The 16,652-nt window shown below is 42.9% G+C and overlaps 1 protein-coding gene across 7 annotated transcripts in view; it reads left to right on the top strand.

The window, feature by feature from the left end:
* Positions 1 to 16,652, top strand: part of KALRN (kalirin RhoGEF kinase) — a 668,527-nt gene that overhangs the window by 258,002 nt on the left and 393,873 nt on the right. For all 7 annotated transcript variants that reach the window (XR_007243596.1, XM_048485754.1, XM_048485753.1 and 4 more), the window contains exons 2-3: positions 2,842 to 2,916; positions 15,831 to 15,945. Coding sequence is in view for 6 of the 7 variants with exons in the window: in XM_048485754.1 (XP_048341711.1) it covers positions 2,842 to 2,916; positions 15,831 to 15,945 (190 nt within the window). In the remaining variant the exon portion in view is untranslated. The remainder of the gene's footprint in view (positions 1 to 2,841; positions 2,917 to 15,830; positions 15,946 to 16,652) is intronic.

The following is a 16,652-nucleotide window of genomic DNA, read 5'->3' as shown; positions in this document are numbered from 1 at the left end:
TTTGTCCTTCAACAGCTGAACAGCCTCAGGTCTTCCCAAGGAATGACTCATTCGCTTTGGCAGAAAACAGAAATGTTCTTCATTTTGGAATGGCAAGAAAACTGCATTTCACTGGTCTTCTAGGGAGGATGAACTGATGATTTATTAGTACAATACTTTACATGAGGGAATGAAAAGGAAGCTGCAGGGCTAAATAAGTGGGTCCCCCATAATTCTTTGTGTGTTTATGCAAAGAACATATCATGAGATGGGTTGCTGGAATTCATGTCTGTACAGTTAATACAACCAGCCAGTTGTGATGGTGCAATGTTATTTTAACAGGTGCATGGGCACTGTTGGAAGCTGGGTGGTATTAAAGGATATATGATGGAGGGACAGTCCTTTGGGAGCCATAATCAAGAGTAGGTTTACCAGGAGAGGGGGTGGAATCAAATACCAGCTGTTTTCTCTGTTAAAATTGCAATAACAGACAAACCAATCTTTCCCAAATAGAGCCCTAGCCTAAATCATCTTCCTTGCTGCGGTGTGGAGCTGCAATTGCTCTCAGCAGGAGGATGTGGGTGACAGATTAGGACCAGCTCCGTGAAAGAAAAATCGGTAGTAGGCTTCAGATCTTTCCCCCCTGGTCAGTCAGATGTAGGATCTAAGACATGCCCATCCCACCAATATTCCAGTCCTGAGCATTCTTCATTGGAAGTAAGTTCAAATGAAATGAAATGGAGTTAGTTTCATGGAGGACTGATGTGGTGTAGTAGATGCAGTAGCATTTGGGCAACGAAGAGTCCCATCCCTGCTTACTATGAAACTCACTGAATGACCTTGGGCTAGTCATTCTTTCTCAGTGCAACATTGATTTCACAGATTCCTTGTGAGGATAAAATAGACAAGAGAGAGAAATCTGAGCTTCTTGAAGAAGGTGTGAGACAAAAATGTAAATAATAAAATAAGAATGGGTAGATGATATATTGGCATGTTATTTAGTTTCCAGAACTCAAGAGTGTTAGCCAGCCTCACTTGAGTTCAACATATTATTATTATTATTATTATTATTATTATTATTATTATTATTATTATTATTATTATTATTATTATTATTATTATTATTATTATTTATTGGGTTTGTAGACCGCCCTCCCCCAAAGGGCTCAGGGCGGTGAACATATGTAAATAGAGCACAAGCAAATTAAAATACTATAAATATAAGTTAAGATGGCTCTAATAAAAATAAACCCTACCCCATTTAAAATGCAGCATTAATTAATTAATTAATTGACTCAAGATGGCGCCTACTATCAGTTCCCTCAAAAACCCCAAAGGGAGAAGGCGTGGTAGGATCTACATGATGTTACAAGAAAAAGGAAAAGGGGGGGAGGGAGGGAGGGAGGGGGCCTCTATCAACAGCTGGTCTCCCCAAAAGCCCGGTGGAACAGCTCAGTCTTGCAGGCCCTGCGGAACTCAGCAAGATCCCGCAGGGCCCGGACAGCTGGTGGAAGAGCGTTCCACCAGGCAGGGGCCAGAGCTGTAAAGGCTCTGGCCCGGGTGGAGGCCAGCCGTATCATAGAGGGGCCAGGGATCACCAGTAGATTGGCCTCTGCCGTCTTGCTTTTATAGACCGATTCCGGGACATATGGGAGTAAAGAGCCGGTCCCAGCTTCGGTGCACGGGAGGAGTCCCAGGCCGCGTAAGGCCTTGAAGGTTAACACCAACACCTTGAAAATAATTCGGTATTCAATTGGTAACAATTGGTAACAAACATATGCAAATAGGCCTCCATTTTGTTTCCCATATATGGAGGTCTGTCAGTGTGATTTCCTCAGCACCAGAGGATATATATGTCCTCTGATCTGTTATCTTGGATAAGGGAACTTCTTTCTGCTATGCCTCAAATTTAAATGCTGTTTGTTTCCTGCTTGATGACAGCCCTAAAATATAGAAGCTTGTGGCATTTTGTAATGCTGTGTATTGCCAACCTGAGATTTAAGTTGTTTAAGAATCTAGCAGCCTTGATAACAGGAGCCATTTCAATATCGTTTGTAAAAATGATGAGTTGACGGTGTTGTAAAGAAAACGTTGCAAAGATGATACTGTTGACTGTTACATCACATAAAGTGGAATTTTATTTAATGTTGCTGCTTAAATGAAAATAGCATATATTTGCTTAAGTTGTATGCTTGTTGATTGTACCTTGAATTTTCATTGCACTGCTAATGGGGTCGTGATCTATAGCTAATGTGTTAAAATTACGAAAATGCTGTGAGAATTTTCGATTAACATGGAACATAGAATTTTTTCAAGAGAGAGGTTTCAATCCATAGGATTTGTTCATAGCAGAGATATCATGGGCCTACCTCCCCTTGCTTGGTGTGCTTGCAGATAGCAAACACATGGATTTTAATGTGGAATTAACAGTAGAATTAACTCTGATATATCACTCTCATTGATGACATTTCTTATATAGCTGCCACCTTAAGCAGAGTTACTCCTTTCTAAGACCACCAATTTCAGCAGGTTTAGATCAGAGTAGCTCTGTACAGGATTGCAGTTTTTAGTTACAATCTCATGTTACTTAACAGAGCTTAAATAATAGTTGTATTCAATGACAATTACTTCAGGGTAATTACTATTCACAGTCCTTTGTGGAGCTCATGATGGCTTCTCTTTTCTCTTTAAAAGAAATTTAGTGATGGAACAAATACTAAATTTGTGATCTATCTCTTGGTGATCTATCTCTTGGTCGGGAATTGCAGGAAAAAAATTGCTGATGACTTGAACATATCAGAAGCAGTGTTGACAAGCAGGTTCTCTATTAATCAGACGTTGCTATTTTTTTTTCTTTTCCAGGGTCTTTCAGAAATGATGGCTTAAAAGCTTCTGATGTCCTTCCCATACTAAAGGAGAAAGTGGCCTTCGTGTCAGGTGGGTTCACTGCTAATTTCTTTTCCTTCTTGCAGTTGTGCCAGTGAAAATTAAGGGCACAAGGGTAGGAACAAACCGGTATAAAATGTGATCGTTTTTATATAGCTTCACAGGCCTGCAAAACATTAATAGATTCTACATTGTTTATTTGAGTTATGTAGCATTTTAATCCATACAATTGGGTGATGAATTTAAGTGGAGTAAGTCATGAAGTAGATTATGGCCGTTTCTGCACGGCCATGCTGCAGGGGTGCGTTGGCGTAAACAACGCCGACACACACCCCTGGGACAGTTCGCACAGACGGTCCCAGTAGGGGCGGGGAAGACAGCGAAGCCTGCGTGGAGGCTGCGCCGTCGCCCGATGCCTTACCGTCCCTCCGACCTTCCGGCGTGTTGCCCACGCCAGGGGATACACCCCCTGCCCTGCGCGACAGCTCTGGAGTCGCAGGGCAGGGGGGCGTGTCCCCTGGCCTGGGCAACGCGCCGGAAGGTCGGAGGGACGGTAAGGCATTTGGGAAAGGGGGGGAAATGGCACCTTCCAGCCGCTGCCGTCCGCATGGCAGCTGTTGGAAGCTGCTGTTTCCGAAAAACCTAGCTCAGGGAGCGAGGTTCGGAAACAGCAGCTTCGCACCAGTCGGGGATTGCGAAGTCGCATCGCAGCAGTGGCGGCTGTGTGAACCCCTCCCCAGGGACACTGTTTTTAGCGTCCCTGGGATGCTGTATTCCGCCCATGCGGAAACAGCCTTGATGTTGTTAACTGTAAATAAAGGTGATGGCATATGGTTCTGGATAAAGTTTGATTTTTTTTTCAGGATTTGCAAACTTTAAATTTTTTTCAGATGCCAATTAAAACCAAACGTTCGAATCTGGACTGTATTTGCATATGAAAATATTAAAACTCTGAAACTGCATGATATATTTGTGGGCTGTATTTTTTATCAACTTCTGACTGGTTGGTGAGATATGGAAAAAGTGGTTGGATTCAGTGATCGTTTATGGAGCTCTGTTTGCATTGTAGAACCCTCTTTTGTGGTAGGTTCCTTCACCCTCCTAAGTATTTGTGGTAGGCTCAGGCAGCCTCCTATGTTGGGTACATTTTATCACCTTTTCTATGATTGAGCTGTTTTGATGGTAGCGTTTGTGGTATTTAAAACTTATCTGCTAGCCTTAAGAACTCCAGAAGGTGAAGCCTATTTTCCCTTCGGCAAATACTCCTTATTAAGACTCTAGAGAACTAAGGCAAGTTTGTCAAACAAAAGTAAAATTTATTGAACAATCTAGATGAAATCAGGTGATATTTACTATAACTATATACAAATATCAGTTTTGACACAGGCACTGTTCTTAATCAAGCTTTATAAGTTTCTTCAGTTGCTTAGATGTTATGAGAGGCTCTTTACTTTAAGATAGTTCAGTAAGATGTTACTGGCTAATCGGCTGATGTTGACTTTGGTTTTAACAGGCTACATACAGCCTTGGCACTGTTACCTACCCACTTCATATAAGTCTCCTTCCTGAGCTACCTTAGCAGAATGCTAATATACCAGATTGGGAATCTGGCTTAGAAATTCTTCTTCACCCAGAAGATACGTTCCTTCCCCTTTTATTTATGGTCATCTGTGGAAAGTCTCATTACTAATCTACCTTCCGCTTTGACCACTAAATAAAACTCCCAATTATGCTGTCTGTGTTTTTTCTGCTTTCAACTCACACTGAACTCAGTATATTTCAAGTCAGATCAAGTCCCTGACTGAAATTCTCTCAGAGTAGGTATTTAACACATAGAGTTAAGGATTTGATGTTAACTCATAGGAATCTAAATCTAAAAAGATCATAAGCGGTGGCCTTCCCGGGCTAGGGCAGTGGCTGGGAGGCTTGGGTGATCTCCAGCAGGGTGGCTGCCACCCCATGGCCAAAAAAGGTTCCCCCAGGCCACACAGCCAGCCCCCAGGTGCACGGCTCTGAGGCCAGCCCGCACCACTTCCCGGTCACCTCCAACCTCCCCCCCCCCGTGCTTTCTGGCTCGGTAAGTCTCCTCCCTCTCCCAGGAGCGTATGGCGGAGAGGAGAGCCAAGCCACAGCTCTCCTCCCTGCCCTGGGCTCCAAGGCGCTAAAAGCCCCATCGCTCCCTCTCCCAGGGTAGGGGGAGTGGGGGGGCTTTTAACAACCGATTCGGCCAAACTGGCTGAATCCCACCTCTGGACAATGAATGACAGAAAAGTGAGCTTCTCCTACTCTGCACCTGGTCACTCAGCCCAACTTTGCCAGTATAATGGCATTACTGTAAGAAAACAAAAGGGAACATGGTGCAATCGAACTAGAGCCCTTTCTGCATGGGCGATATACAGCGGCCCAGGGGCAGCAAAAACGCTGTCTCTGGGCTGCTGTTGTAGCTGCACCATCCTGGCTGCCCAAAAGCGGCGTGAAGCTGCCGCTTTCAACCTCGCTAAACAAGCTCACCGAGTTCATAATCTGTATGTGGAGATAGTGAACGGGGCCATCCACACCTGCCCCATCCCCAACTCCATGTGGAGGTCGGGTGTGCCACACCTAATCTCCACGTGGAGATGGTTGCAGCTAGGACCCATTTGAGCCAGACTGGGACTCAGCTCTAAGCTGCAGCCTGCATCAGAGGTGGAGCTTGGGGGCGGAGCCAACAGTATAAAGCTAGAGGCTCCAGAGCAGCTGACTTCATTCTGATCATGACTGGGGCCAAGCCTGGCACCAGTCAGGCTCAAATAGGCTGCTGCTGTTTCCCCTCCATGTGGAGTTTGGGTGTGGGGCCAGCTCCACATTCAACCTCCACATGGAAGGAGGGCAGTGTGACCTGGCTAGCCCCATTCACAATCACCCTGCTCATTCCACCCCCCTCCACATGGAGATTTTTTGTGGGGCTGCCCCACACCCAACCTTTATCGGGGGGGGGGGCAGAGCAAGCCACTTTGCCCCATTGGAAAGGGGTAAGGGTGGAGGGACAGCTGGGGTGGGGAATTGTTTTAGGTAAAGACACACCCTCCCTCTCCACATTGTGTGGTCTTTACTGTATTAAAATAGTTGTGTGAACAAAATTTCACTTTCCTGCTGAACACCTGCATGTACTGTGTCCAGCTTCTGGTCCTTCAGTAACCTTGAAGATAGACTGGTACTTCTATATGCTGTAGAATTGGTGACTAAGAGGTTGGTTGTGACTGTGAAGGCATTTGTTTCTAGCGGTTGGGCTCTGCCAAACTTTTTCAAAGTATAAAAATAGAGACTCTAAGGGTTGCTTAAAACTTTGTGCAATACTGTACCTAACCGCTTGTGTTTCAAAGTGAGGACCTTAGTGCTAAATAGTGCAAACATTATGATGGAAAAGATGGAGAAGATTACAAGGTTACAAAAGATTACAAAATTTAGCCATCCTGTTCAATAGTTCTGCATGGGCCCCTGAGTTACTTAGTTGTTAATTTTGATCATGGGGATAATGCTGAGTGAGGCAAGGGGGTAGTGATTTAGTACTTGAGTGGTTAGTAGTAGTAAGAAGGGAAACAATGGGCATTATCATTAGAAACTGCAACTTTTCACTCTGAGGTTTGAAGAAACTGCTAGTTCCAAAGGGAATTTTTACCGTGTGTTGGCATATCATGAATCACTTACTCCTTAATATCAGCTGGGCCTGAATTTGCTTGTGTTGTGTAGTCTGAAAGACTGCTTGCTACCCTCGGTCGATAAATCCCTCTTCAGTTCCTTAAAAGAGATGGTGGACCGCTCTTGTCTGATTGCCTTGGTGTTTTGTCTCTGGACAGCTCTTGTCTGATTGCCTTGGTGCTTTGTCTCTGCATGAAAAGGCAATCATTTCTGAAACAGCCAGCTCAATAGCGGCTTTGCCATCTACACCGCCCATCAACTGTCTGCAGACACAATAGACAGAGGCAAGGATCATCAGTGGCTTTGAAAACAGAAAGGGTGAATTTTCACTGTCTGACAGCCAAAGCAGAACTGTCTTCAATGTTCAGTTCAAGTGCCATTCTGTATGCCCTGATCCTCTGTAGAAGGGTCTCGACCCTACAACTTGTTGGAAAGCACCTTCTCCCAGAGAGAAAAGCAGTTCTCCTCTCTCATTGCCCACAGGGTGCTATATTTGTCAATACATCCTAACTCTAGCTCCTCCCTTCATGCATCTTGGTCCTTACCTTCAAAGGTTTCAATAGTTCCATCCTGTCTTTGCGCCCTTTCCTCCAATTGTACTCTGTTCTATGAACATGCTTTTTCTTATGCTCTCACCTACCCCAAGATCTTTAGCTCCCTTAAAATCCTTCCTTCTTATCTTGTGTCACGAGCTCCTCCCAGAAACTCTTAAATGATCCTAGCTCTTCTCTATGTTTTCTGTAAAACTGCAACTCAAAATCCATTATTGCCATAAAGTCTTATCCACTAGTCCTCAGTCCTAACTGCAACAAAACCTAAGTTCATATACGCTGCTACCCTTGCCCTAGGCTTCTCTTCCCCTTTTGCCTTTCACATTTTCAGAATTGAAATTGCAAGTTCCTCAGGTCAGGCATGTCATTTTTTGTTGCTTTTTTTGCTTATGTTGCCCTTTTAGAAATGGATGTGGATTCGTGGCATTGTATAAATATTGAGGAAATAAACAGTTCTTATGCGCTTGAATACTTGTTGAATATTTCTGATCTGAGCATTGGACCAATGTGTCTGTTGTCAACAATGAAATTCAGAAAGGTCTGGAGGAAGCTGGGGTTGTTTGTAAAAAGAAAGGAACTCAAGACAACAGAAAATGTGGATCTATTTTTTAAAAAGTGAAACAAGTTACATATGAAAACTATTCCTCCAATATTTAAAATGAAATTCTTATTTAATTGTGCATTATTGGCAGTTTGCATGCATTTGCAAAAATAAAAATAAAATTATCCATTTGGAAAACAGTACACAATTGCACCCAGAAAGCTCAATAGACTGGAAATGCTAGTAGCTTACATTGCCTTATGGAAAGCAGCTATTCCAGGGCCCATTCATCTACTAAGAGTATAATCTTGTCTGTGCCTCTGCAACTCTGTGCTGGTATAACCATGGAGCCACTGCTTGTTCCCAAAAGGATTCCAGCAGAGACTAGGAAAAAGACTGAGAAGCCGGGCTGCACAGGCTGAGACCATGCCGAGCCACTACACCATCATGTCCTGCTGAGGTGATGAGCTGTGACAGATAGAACAGATACAACCAATCATGGGCTGTCAGGATAAGGGAATTAACTCTGCGCGCATCACAGCTGAAGTGCAGGAAAACATGAATATTAATACATCATTTATAATATTTTTAATCTAGAGGATGGTTTATAGGCAGGGGATATAACAAAAATTTTTACACTAGCAGTACAGCACATTTTATGTACAAATAAAATGGGTGCAATACAGCAAGGAGTGCAGGCTCCACCCCCTGCCTGTTCTACCCCAGTCCCGCCCCATCTGTGACCTGTGACCTCTTCCCTCCATTACCCAAACACCAAGGCTGGTAAACCAACCCCCAGAAAGGCTGATCTACCTGCCACAGAGAAGAAATGGGTAGGCAGAGGCCAGGTCTACCCATTACTTTCAAATGTGGATTGACTGACCCTCCATCTTATTATTGGTAGTTTTTTTCACTAGCCAGTAGCTTGGGGGTAGTAGGGTTTTTTTAATTTGATTAGCTTGTTCCGCTACACCTTTTTCCTTTTTTCTGTTGTTTTAGCCATTAATGTCTGCATCCAGACATTAATGGCCTTGTGTAGGTGCATAGAGTCTCTTAGTCAAACCAGCAATGAAATATCTTCTGGGTTTCTGTCTTCTTTCACAGGCTAAAGTGATTAACAGAAAAGTTAGTAGATGGTGGAGCTTTGGCCATGTATCCTCTGCATATGTTTGAGCAATATCCATAATACGAAGCAGATAATATTTACAGTACAGTCCCTTGTCTTTGCGTTATTTCCAGATGCCCTCAAAGAGATCCACCTGTTTCTAGTCTGAAAGAACCCTTAAAGACTTTCCTGTAACTAGCTTGATCAGGGTTAATGAGGCTATATATGTTGACTCGTTAAGCTCAGCTGGTTTCTTTTACTGCCAGTAAAACCAGAGTGGGATCAAACTTGCACCCACCTGGATTTTGTTCTTTCAGAAACATTATAAAAACCAGACTGGAATTCATTCTCATGCAATCTGCTAGAGGTTTCCAGAGTAGCCCCCAGAGCCACAGACAAGTCCTGTATATCTGCTGAAATCCAATCAGCCAACATGCTTTTAAAATTATATGCTGTGACTTTTTTATTGGACTAGAGTAAGTGCAACAAGACAGTTTAAATAATAAATGGGAAGGTGTCATGAATATCTTTTGTAAAGAAGAGATCTATGGAATTGGTGAGCCCTTCTTCAGCTTGGGGTTGCAAACTTTTCTACTGATCCTGCTAGTGTGCCTTTAAGATCAGTCTGAATGACAACATTAATTTATTAGGGGATGGGAACTAACCTGATTTAATAATAACAATGTTGATATAAAATGTAAAAAATACATATTATTATATAACATTCATATTTAACCTTTCTGCCTTGAAAGGCACCAATCAATGCAACTGGTATAAACCTTACAATTAATGATGTAAATTTCAAAACCAATAAAATTGTACCAATGTCCAGAGTCTGGGATGGCTGTGTAAGTTCTAACCAGAATCCAGAGAAAGGGAGGGATGGCATAGAAATCTAATAACAATAATCCCCTCATGGACACCCCCCTTGTCGTAGGAAAGGGGCTTGCGTGCTTCGATGACATTGAGAGCTTTGCTGGAAGTAGTGTATTCTACCAGAAGAGTCTCCCAAGCCAGACAGGTCTCAAACAAGAAACCTGACTAAGAATGTCCACCAACCCATACAATATGGTGGAACAAATGCAAAAGAATCTTATGCCGCATCAGGCATTGTGTAGGTTAACAAGAACCGTGTCGCATGCTGAGGTCCCTGGGCATGAGTTGACAAGTGGGCTATAAGCAGACCAACCATAAAAAAACAAAACAGAATTATACTGCGCAAGAAAATCCTACCATCATGGCCTGTTACTACAACTCAGAGCCAGAAAAAAAGAGGATACTTGAAGTGAACGTACAAACTGTGGAAACAACCATATCCAGATTTGAATTTCACTGAGCTAAAAGTGGCAGATCAAAGGTTCATCATACGAAATAAAATGTTTACAGAGATAAACGTGGAAGAAAGTTAGAAAAATTGCAAAAAGAAATTAACTGTAACACCAGAAGAAAGAACAGTACATATTCCAAAAACATCGGGAGATGTAATAGTAGAACTGCCAGATGAAAACGCCAGTACAAGAGTGGTAATAATAGTGCAACCACTAGACAAAGTTACCATGGAAACAACTGACTGAAAGACAAAAAGAACTAAGGGAAAAGATCATCAAGTAAGTGCAATCAAATGAGAAAGACAATGGCTGCCAGCATTGAAAACTGTGCCCAAAAAAGTCCTGGCATCCATAATTAGGGATGTGATCAAGGCACTGATGATAATTGAATTAACTTCCATTAAACAACCCAATCAGCCCATGTACAGCACGGCTGTAGTGGTCACAACAGAACTGGATATGGAAACACCTAAACCCAAGATAGATCAAAGTCGAAAATTTGACTGAGCAGAATATCAAAAAACTAAGATCAGATGCCAGCAACCTGAAAAATATGAAGGAACAAAGATTAGAGAATAGCAAGTTCATGAAAGAATTATTCAGAAGGTACTGGCTAGACACTGGAAAAATTGAAGAAGCAATTTTGAGAAAAGCGTTGGCAAAAAAACACATACAAGAATTGGAAATAACAACTGATATGATTAAAAATTGAGTCAAGAAAGTGAAAAACTGGATGTCACCTGGACATGATCAAGTGCATGGCTTCTGGCTCAAATAACTGACCAGTTTATACACAACAATGACCAAGCACCATTCAAAATGATGAAATGGGTGAATGGCTAACAACTGGGAAGACATACTTAATTCAGAAAGATCCAGCCAAAGGGACAACACCTGGAAACTACAGGCCAATAACATGGTTGCCTATGATGTTCAAACTGTTCACCAGCATAATAGTGGATAACATCATGGATTACTTGGAAGCAAAAGGGGAACAAAAACGGCTAGTTTTTGGAAGCAAAAGGGGAACAAAAGGAAGAGTAGGGGTACAAAAGATTGTCTCCTGAAAGTCAAAATGATATGTTATCCAGCCCAAAGCTGGCCAATTATTTATTTATTTATTTATTTATTTATTTATTTATTTATTTATTTATTTTATTAAATGTATAGGCCGCCTCATCCCCGAAGGGCTCAAGGTGGCTCACAACATAACTGTTTCCAGAACAGTAAATCAATATAACATAAAATCTAACTCATTAAAATTCAGCAGCAATTAAAACAATAAATACAGATTAAACAACAAGGTTGTGTAAAAACACACACCCAGGCGCCCGGTCTAAAGGCCAAAGGAGAAGGGAGGAGAGGCAGGGCCCAGGATGGAATCAGGGCCCTACCAGGATGGAAAAGGCAGCTTAGTTCTGGTTTCAGTGGGGGGCAATAGAACCACGGCCAGCCCCCCCAAAAGCCCTGTGGAATAGCTCCTTCTTACAGGCCCTGCGGAATTCACCAAGGTCCCGCAGGGCCCGGACAGCTGGAGGTAGAGCATTCCACGAGGCAGGGGCCAGAGCCGTAAAGGCCCTGGCCCGGGTCGAGGCCAGCCGCATCATCGCAGGGCCAGGGATCACCAGCAGTTCTGCCGCAGTTGACCGCAGCGGCCTATGTGGGACATAATTATGTGGGACATAATTATTTGAATGAAAATCAAGAACAGGATTGAAGAACAGCCATTTACAGTGAACCAAACAGGAGTACAGAAAAATGTGCCTAAAACGAGGACTAAAAACAAACAACAAAACATTGGATGGCCAGTTTCTGGAGAAGATCAAGGACAAGGTGAACAATTAAAAGGCCTGGCTATGGTTAATAGCTGGAACTCTAAAAAAGGAAACTGAATAACTGATTTTAGCTGCTCAAGAGCAAACAATTAGGACAAATATGATCAAGGTCAGAATTGAACAATGCTCAGATGATGTAAAGATTGAGCAAGGAAGCCGACACAACTATAGATCATGTACTCAGCTGCTGCAAAAAGATCGCAGAGACTGACTACAGAGTCACAACTCAGTGGCCCAGATGATCCAATGGAATTTATGAAACAATTACAACATAAGAACAGCTAAAATCTGGTGGGAACGTTGTCCAGAGAAAGTAATAGAAAATTAGAAGGTCAAGATCTTGTGGGACTTTTGAATCCAAATGGACATCACAGTGATTGAGGATAAGATAGTGACCATCGTTGAAATAGCAATACCTGGTGACATCAGGGGCGATGAAAAAGAACATGAGAAGGTCATTAAATACCATGATTTGAAAACTGAGGTTCAGCGACTGTGGCACAAATCAGCTGAGGGCATTCCAATGGCACCCTGGGTGCCATTCTGAAAGCACTAGGGCGGCACTTGAAACATTTTCAAATCAACACAATCAAACATCTATCAGATTCAGAAGGCAGCCCTGCTGGTTAGACTGTTAGACTAGCACTGCAGAGCAGAGGCGTAGCTCCAAGGGGGAAAGAGGGTGCATGCCCCTGTGGGGTGTGGTGAGGGCATTCTGGGGGCATGGTGGAGCGTTCCGGGGCGTGGCAGGGGTGTTCCGGGGTGGGACGGGGCGGAGGACACACCGGTGCACCAGGCGCTTTCCCTCCTTGCTACACCTGAGCTACAGAGGTCTACTTTCAAATCCCCACTCACCACAAAACTCACCAGGTGACCTTTACCCAGTGGCATTGTCTCTTCCCTCTAACATAGTTTACTGGATTGTAGAGGAGGGGAGAATGACATATGTCACCCTGAGCTCTGTGGGGGGAAAGTGAATATCATAGCACTGTAAATCACCTGGTGGCATATGAAATGGCATATGAAAAAGCGCATGTAAAAAGCATAACATGACAGGTGCAAACTCGCGGTCCTCCAGATGTTATGAACTACAGTTCCCACCATCCCCTGCCAGCATGATACTGGCAGGGGGTGATGAGAACTGTAGTCCATAACATCTGGAGGGGCGCGAGTTTGACACCTGTGTGCTACATCATCAATTTAGGAGTGACTTGGAGATAAAATAGATATGGGGCTTTCTCACAGCTAGCATGTTGAAACTTAATGTTCTTGGAGAGAACATTAAGTTTCATTTCAGACTTACTGCTCAGTTGAAATTTGAACACAGAGCTCTGTTAGCTTTGACTCTGAGAACTATACCCAAAAAGACAAAATCAGTCCTAAATAAGTACCTCTATTACTCAGGATACTTAGAACTAGGGATTGTGCTTCAAGGTTTCCATGGTTATTGGTGATGCAAAGGTTGATTAAGTCCTCATTAGCAAGGTAAATTGCTAGGGATTAAACATCAATTATCTCTGAACAATTGTGCTTGCCTGGAGCGTGAGTTCTGTTGTTCAGTCCAAGTCACAAGTGTGAATGTAACCTATAATTCAACTTTAAATGAATGACTGTGTGTTACAGAAGTAAGGGTAAGAACCTTTTTTGTAAGACTTTTCCCTTAGAAAGTTTTAAGACACTGAGACTGTTTATAAAACAAATAAAAAACAAAAATTCCTGTCGTTGGGAGTGTATGCCATGACTAACATGTTTTAGGAATGCATAAGATTTTATTCTGGTATATATATTTGTGTGAAAGAGAGAGTGAGCAAGAGAGAGAGAAGGCATGTAAGAACCCTGTGTTAAATGATTCAGAACTTAAATACATTTCTTCATGCTAAAAAGGATCCCAGCTCAACTGGTTTTATAAACTTACTAGCTCATAGATGCAAACTGTGGCCTGGTTAGGGGTTATCACTCTCAGGGTCTCCTAGGATTACAGGTGATTCCCAGAGTACAGAAATCAGGTCTCCTGGAGGAAGTGGCATCTTCAGAGGGCAGATTAAGGTTGCCAGCTCATTATGGTTAGAGACCATCCTCCAGCAGCCTCCACTGCCCGCCATTGGTCTGTTGGCTGGCAGGAGGAAAATAAATTTTTAAATCACCATCGACACAACATAATTACATCACTTGTAGGAAAACTCACAAGTGATGCCATGCCTCTCTAGGAATTGCCAGCGACTCTATGGTAATCATAGAGTTTCTAGCGATTCCTAGAGAGGCATGGAGTCAATTCCAGGTATCCCCTAGAAGAGTCACGCCCTGTCTTCCCAAGACTCTTACCAGCCAGGATAGACACATTGTCATCACAGCCACCTCAGTTCCCTCCCCTTTCCAAACTCAGCTCACCCCCATCTGATCTACAAGAATTTCCCAAGCCAGAGTTGGAAAGACTATGCATGGTGAATATAGCTCCCTGTTCTCTGGACACTTACCTTATTGAAAACACCCCCTCCCAACTAGCATTTTATGGTGACAAGATGCAAACTGTTGAAACTAATGGCAAACTGTTTTACAAACACCTTTCCATGTTCACCAGCCTCCATGTAAGTGCTTTTTCAAGCAGCTGCTAGAGATCAACTGATCTTAAATAAAGGATTTTATTTAAAAGTTGTGATGAATCTTTAAATATGCACTTTTCAGCATGAAGAGGTTGGTTTCTCGGCCCCTGAAATGTTCTCTCAGGAAAAAAAACACACATCTACATTATTGCTTCTTCTAACTTTTTGCTTCCCCTTTCCACAATAGTTTTAGTGCTACCTGAGCCCAAGAGAGTCAGCAATGTGTAGTGGTTAGAGTGTTAGACTGGGATCTGGGAAATCCAAGTTTGGATCCTCGCTTTGCCATGGAAACCTACTGAGTGGCCTGTCGTACACTCTCAGCCTCGACCCTGGGAAGTATGTGGCTGGGAGACCTGAAGGAATGCTCGGGTCACGACATAAAGGCAGGCAATGGCAAACCACCTCTGAATGTCTCTTGCCTTGAAAACCCTATGGGGTTGCCATACTTCAGCTAAGACTTGACAGCAATAAACAAACAAACAAATATACAACAGTGTTCTTAGCCCCAGGGACCATGTATCCTGCAAGATGGTGACGCAGTCCAATTCAGATTTAGCTTGCTGCTGTGAAAAAGCAGACACTTTTAACCTTTAGTCTTAACACATTTTGTAGTGCTACAAATGTTCATGGGAAAGTTCTTCCCTCTTTGGCTGAACCTTAATTTTGTTTGCTACAGGCTGCTTGCTTTGATTAACAGCTCTTTAAGTCAAAATGTCTGTTATAACTGGATGTCGCCTGGAAAAGGTCCAGGGAGATTTCAGTAATTTCTGGTGGCTTGAATACGGGCACAGAAAAGCTTTCTGTTCACCGAAGCTGTAGATCTGTTGTACATTTTTACCTTACCCCCAAGAATTTATTTGGCCTCTGCTGATAAACCTAGCACTGCAACAGTTTTAATAATGGTTTGCAGGAACCATTAAACAGATATTTCTAGAACATTAGTACAAGTGGGGGACAGTTCCTATATTACCATCCATGCATTCTTGCTACATGAGTAGTGTGAAGTGCAGGAGGGAAAATGGAATGGTATAGCCCAACCTTGTCACATCGGGGAAGCTAACTAACCATGGTTGCTACTTGATTGGGAGACCACCAAGGATGTCTCTGCAGAGGAAGGCAGTGGCAAACCACCTCTTCTTCTCACTTGCTTTGAAAACCCCTTCTTGGAGTACCCCTGGGTCAGTTGTGACTTGATGGCACTTAAGTATTGTGACATGACAGCAAGCCTTTAGGAGAAATCTAAGTAGTTTTAGGTTGATCACTTTGGCTCACATACATAATGTGCATCCTGATTTTACTTTACTAACAATCCTTCCCTTTTCTGCAGGTGGCCGCGATAAACGAGGAGGACCCATCTTGACATTTCCAGCACGCAGCAATCACGATAGAATAAGACAAGAAGACCTTCGAAAACTTGTGACTTACTTGGCTAGTGTGCCGAGGTAAAAGTTCAAAAAGGAAACATTTCTGGGGAGGATATGTTTTTGTAAATCTTCTCCCTTCCAGTTATGGGCCTTTAGTTCTTTTTCCACATACTAGAAGGGAAACTAGCCGTTATCCCATATGTTATCCAGCCCAAAGGGGGAAAAGAAGAGAGATTGCCTTACTTGAGCAAGCTGGAGGTTTAGCTTAAATTATACGGCACCCGTGCCAACAGTACAAAAGAGTTCATTCTTTGATCCTGCTTGCAATGGATTAAAAAGAGGGAGAGGGAGGGCATGTTCATTTGCAAGCATTTTCACAAACAGCAGTCAAAGTGATTTTTGCACATGCTGCATCTGTATGTACAAAACGGTATGGGGAGACCAGATATTAATTTGATTTAATACCTTTCTAGATCCTGAAAGCAAGGTGAATTAACACTCCCTTGATAGAGGAAGGATTCATTACACTGGGAACACAAATCAGCGTTTGTGGCATGGTTCAGCCACTCAGCCATATCCTTTGTGCCTTTGTCACTTCCTACTGTAATATCTGTTTCGCCTCCTGAATGTAGAGCCTCTCACTTTTAGTAGCACAGTGGGAAGTTGTCACCTGATTTCCTTTCGTGGTTATGACTTGGAAATGATTAGAAGAAACCTCTGTTTTATTTCCACGGTGCCCTGCTAATGGCATACCCCATTAGCAGAGTGTGTGTGTGTGTGTGTGT

This window comes from Sphaerodactylus townsendi, linkage group LG02 (genome assembly GCF_021028975.2).
Source record: "Sphaerodactylus townsendi isolate TG3544 linkage group LG02, MPM_Stown_v2.3, whole genome shotgun sequence".
NCBI lineage: Eukaryota > Metazoa > Chordata > Lepidosauria > Squamata > Sphaerodactylidae > Sphaerodactylus > Sphaerodactylus townsendi.
Note: the sequence above shows the minus strand (reverse complement) of the source record. Positions and strands in the feature narration are given on the sequence as shown.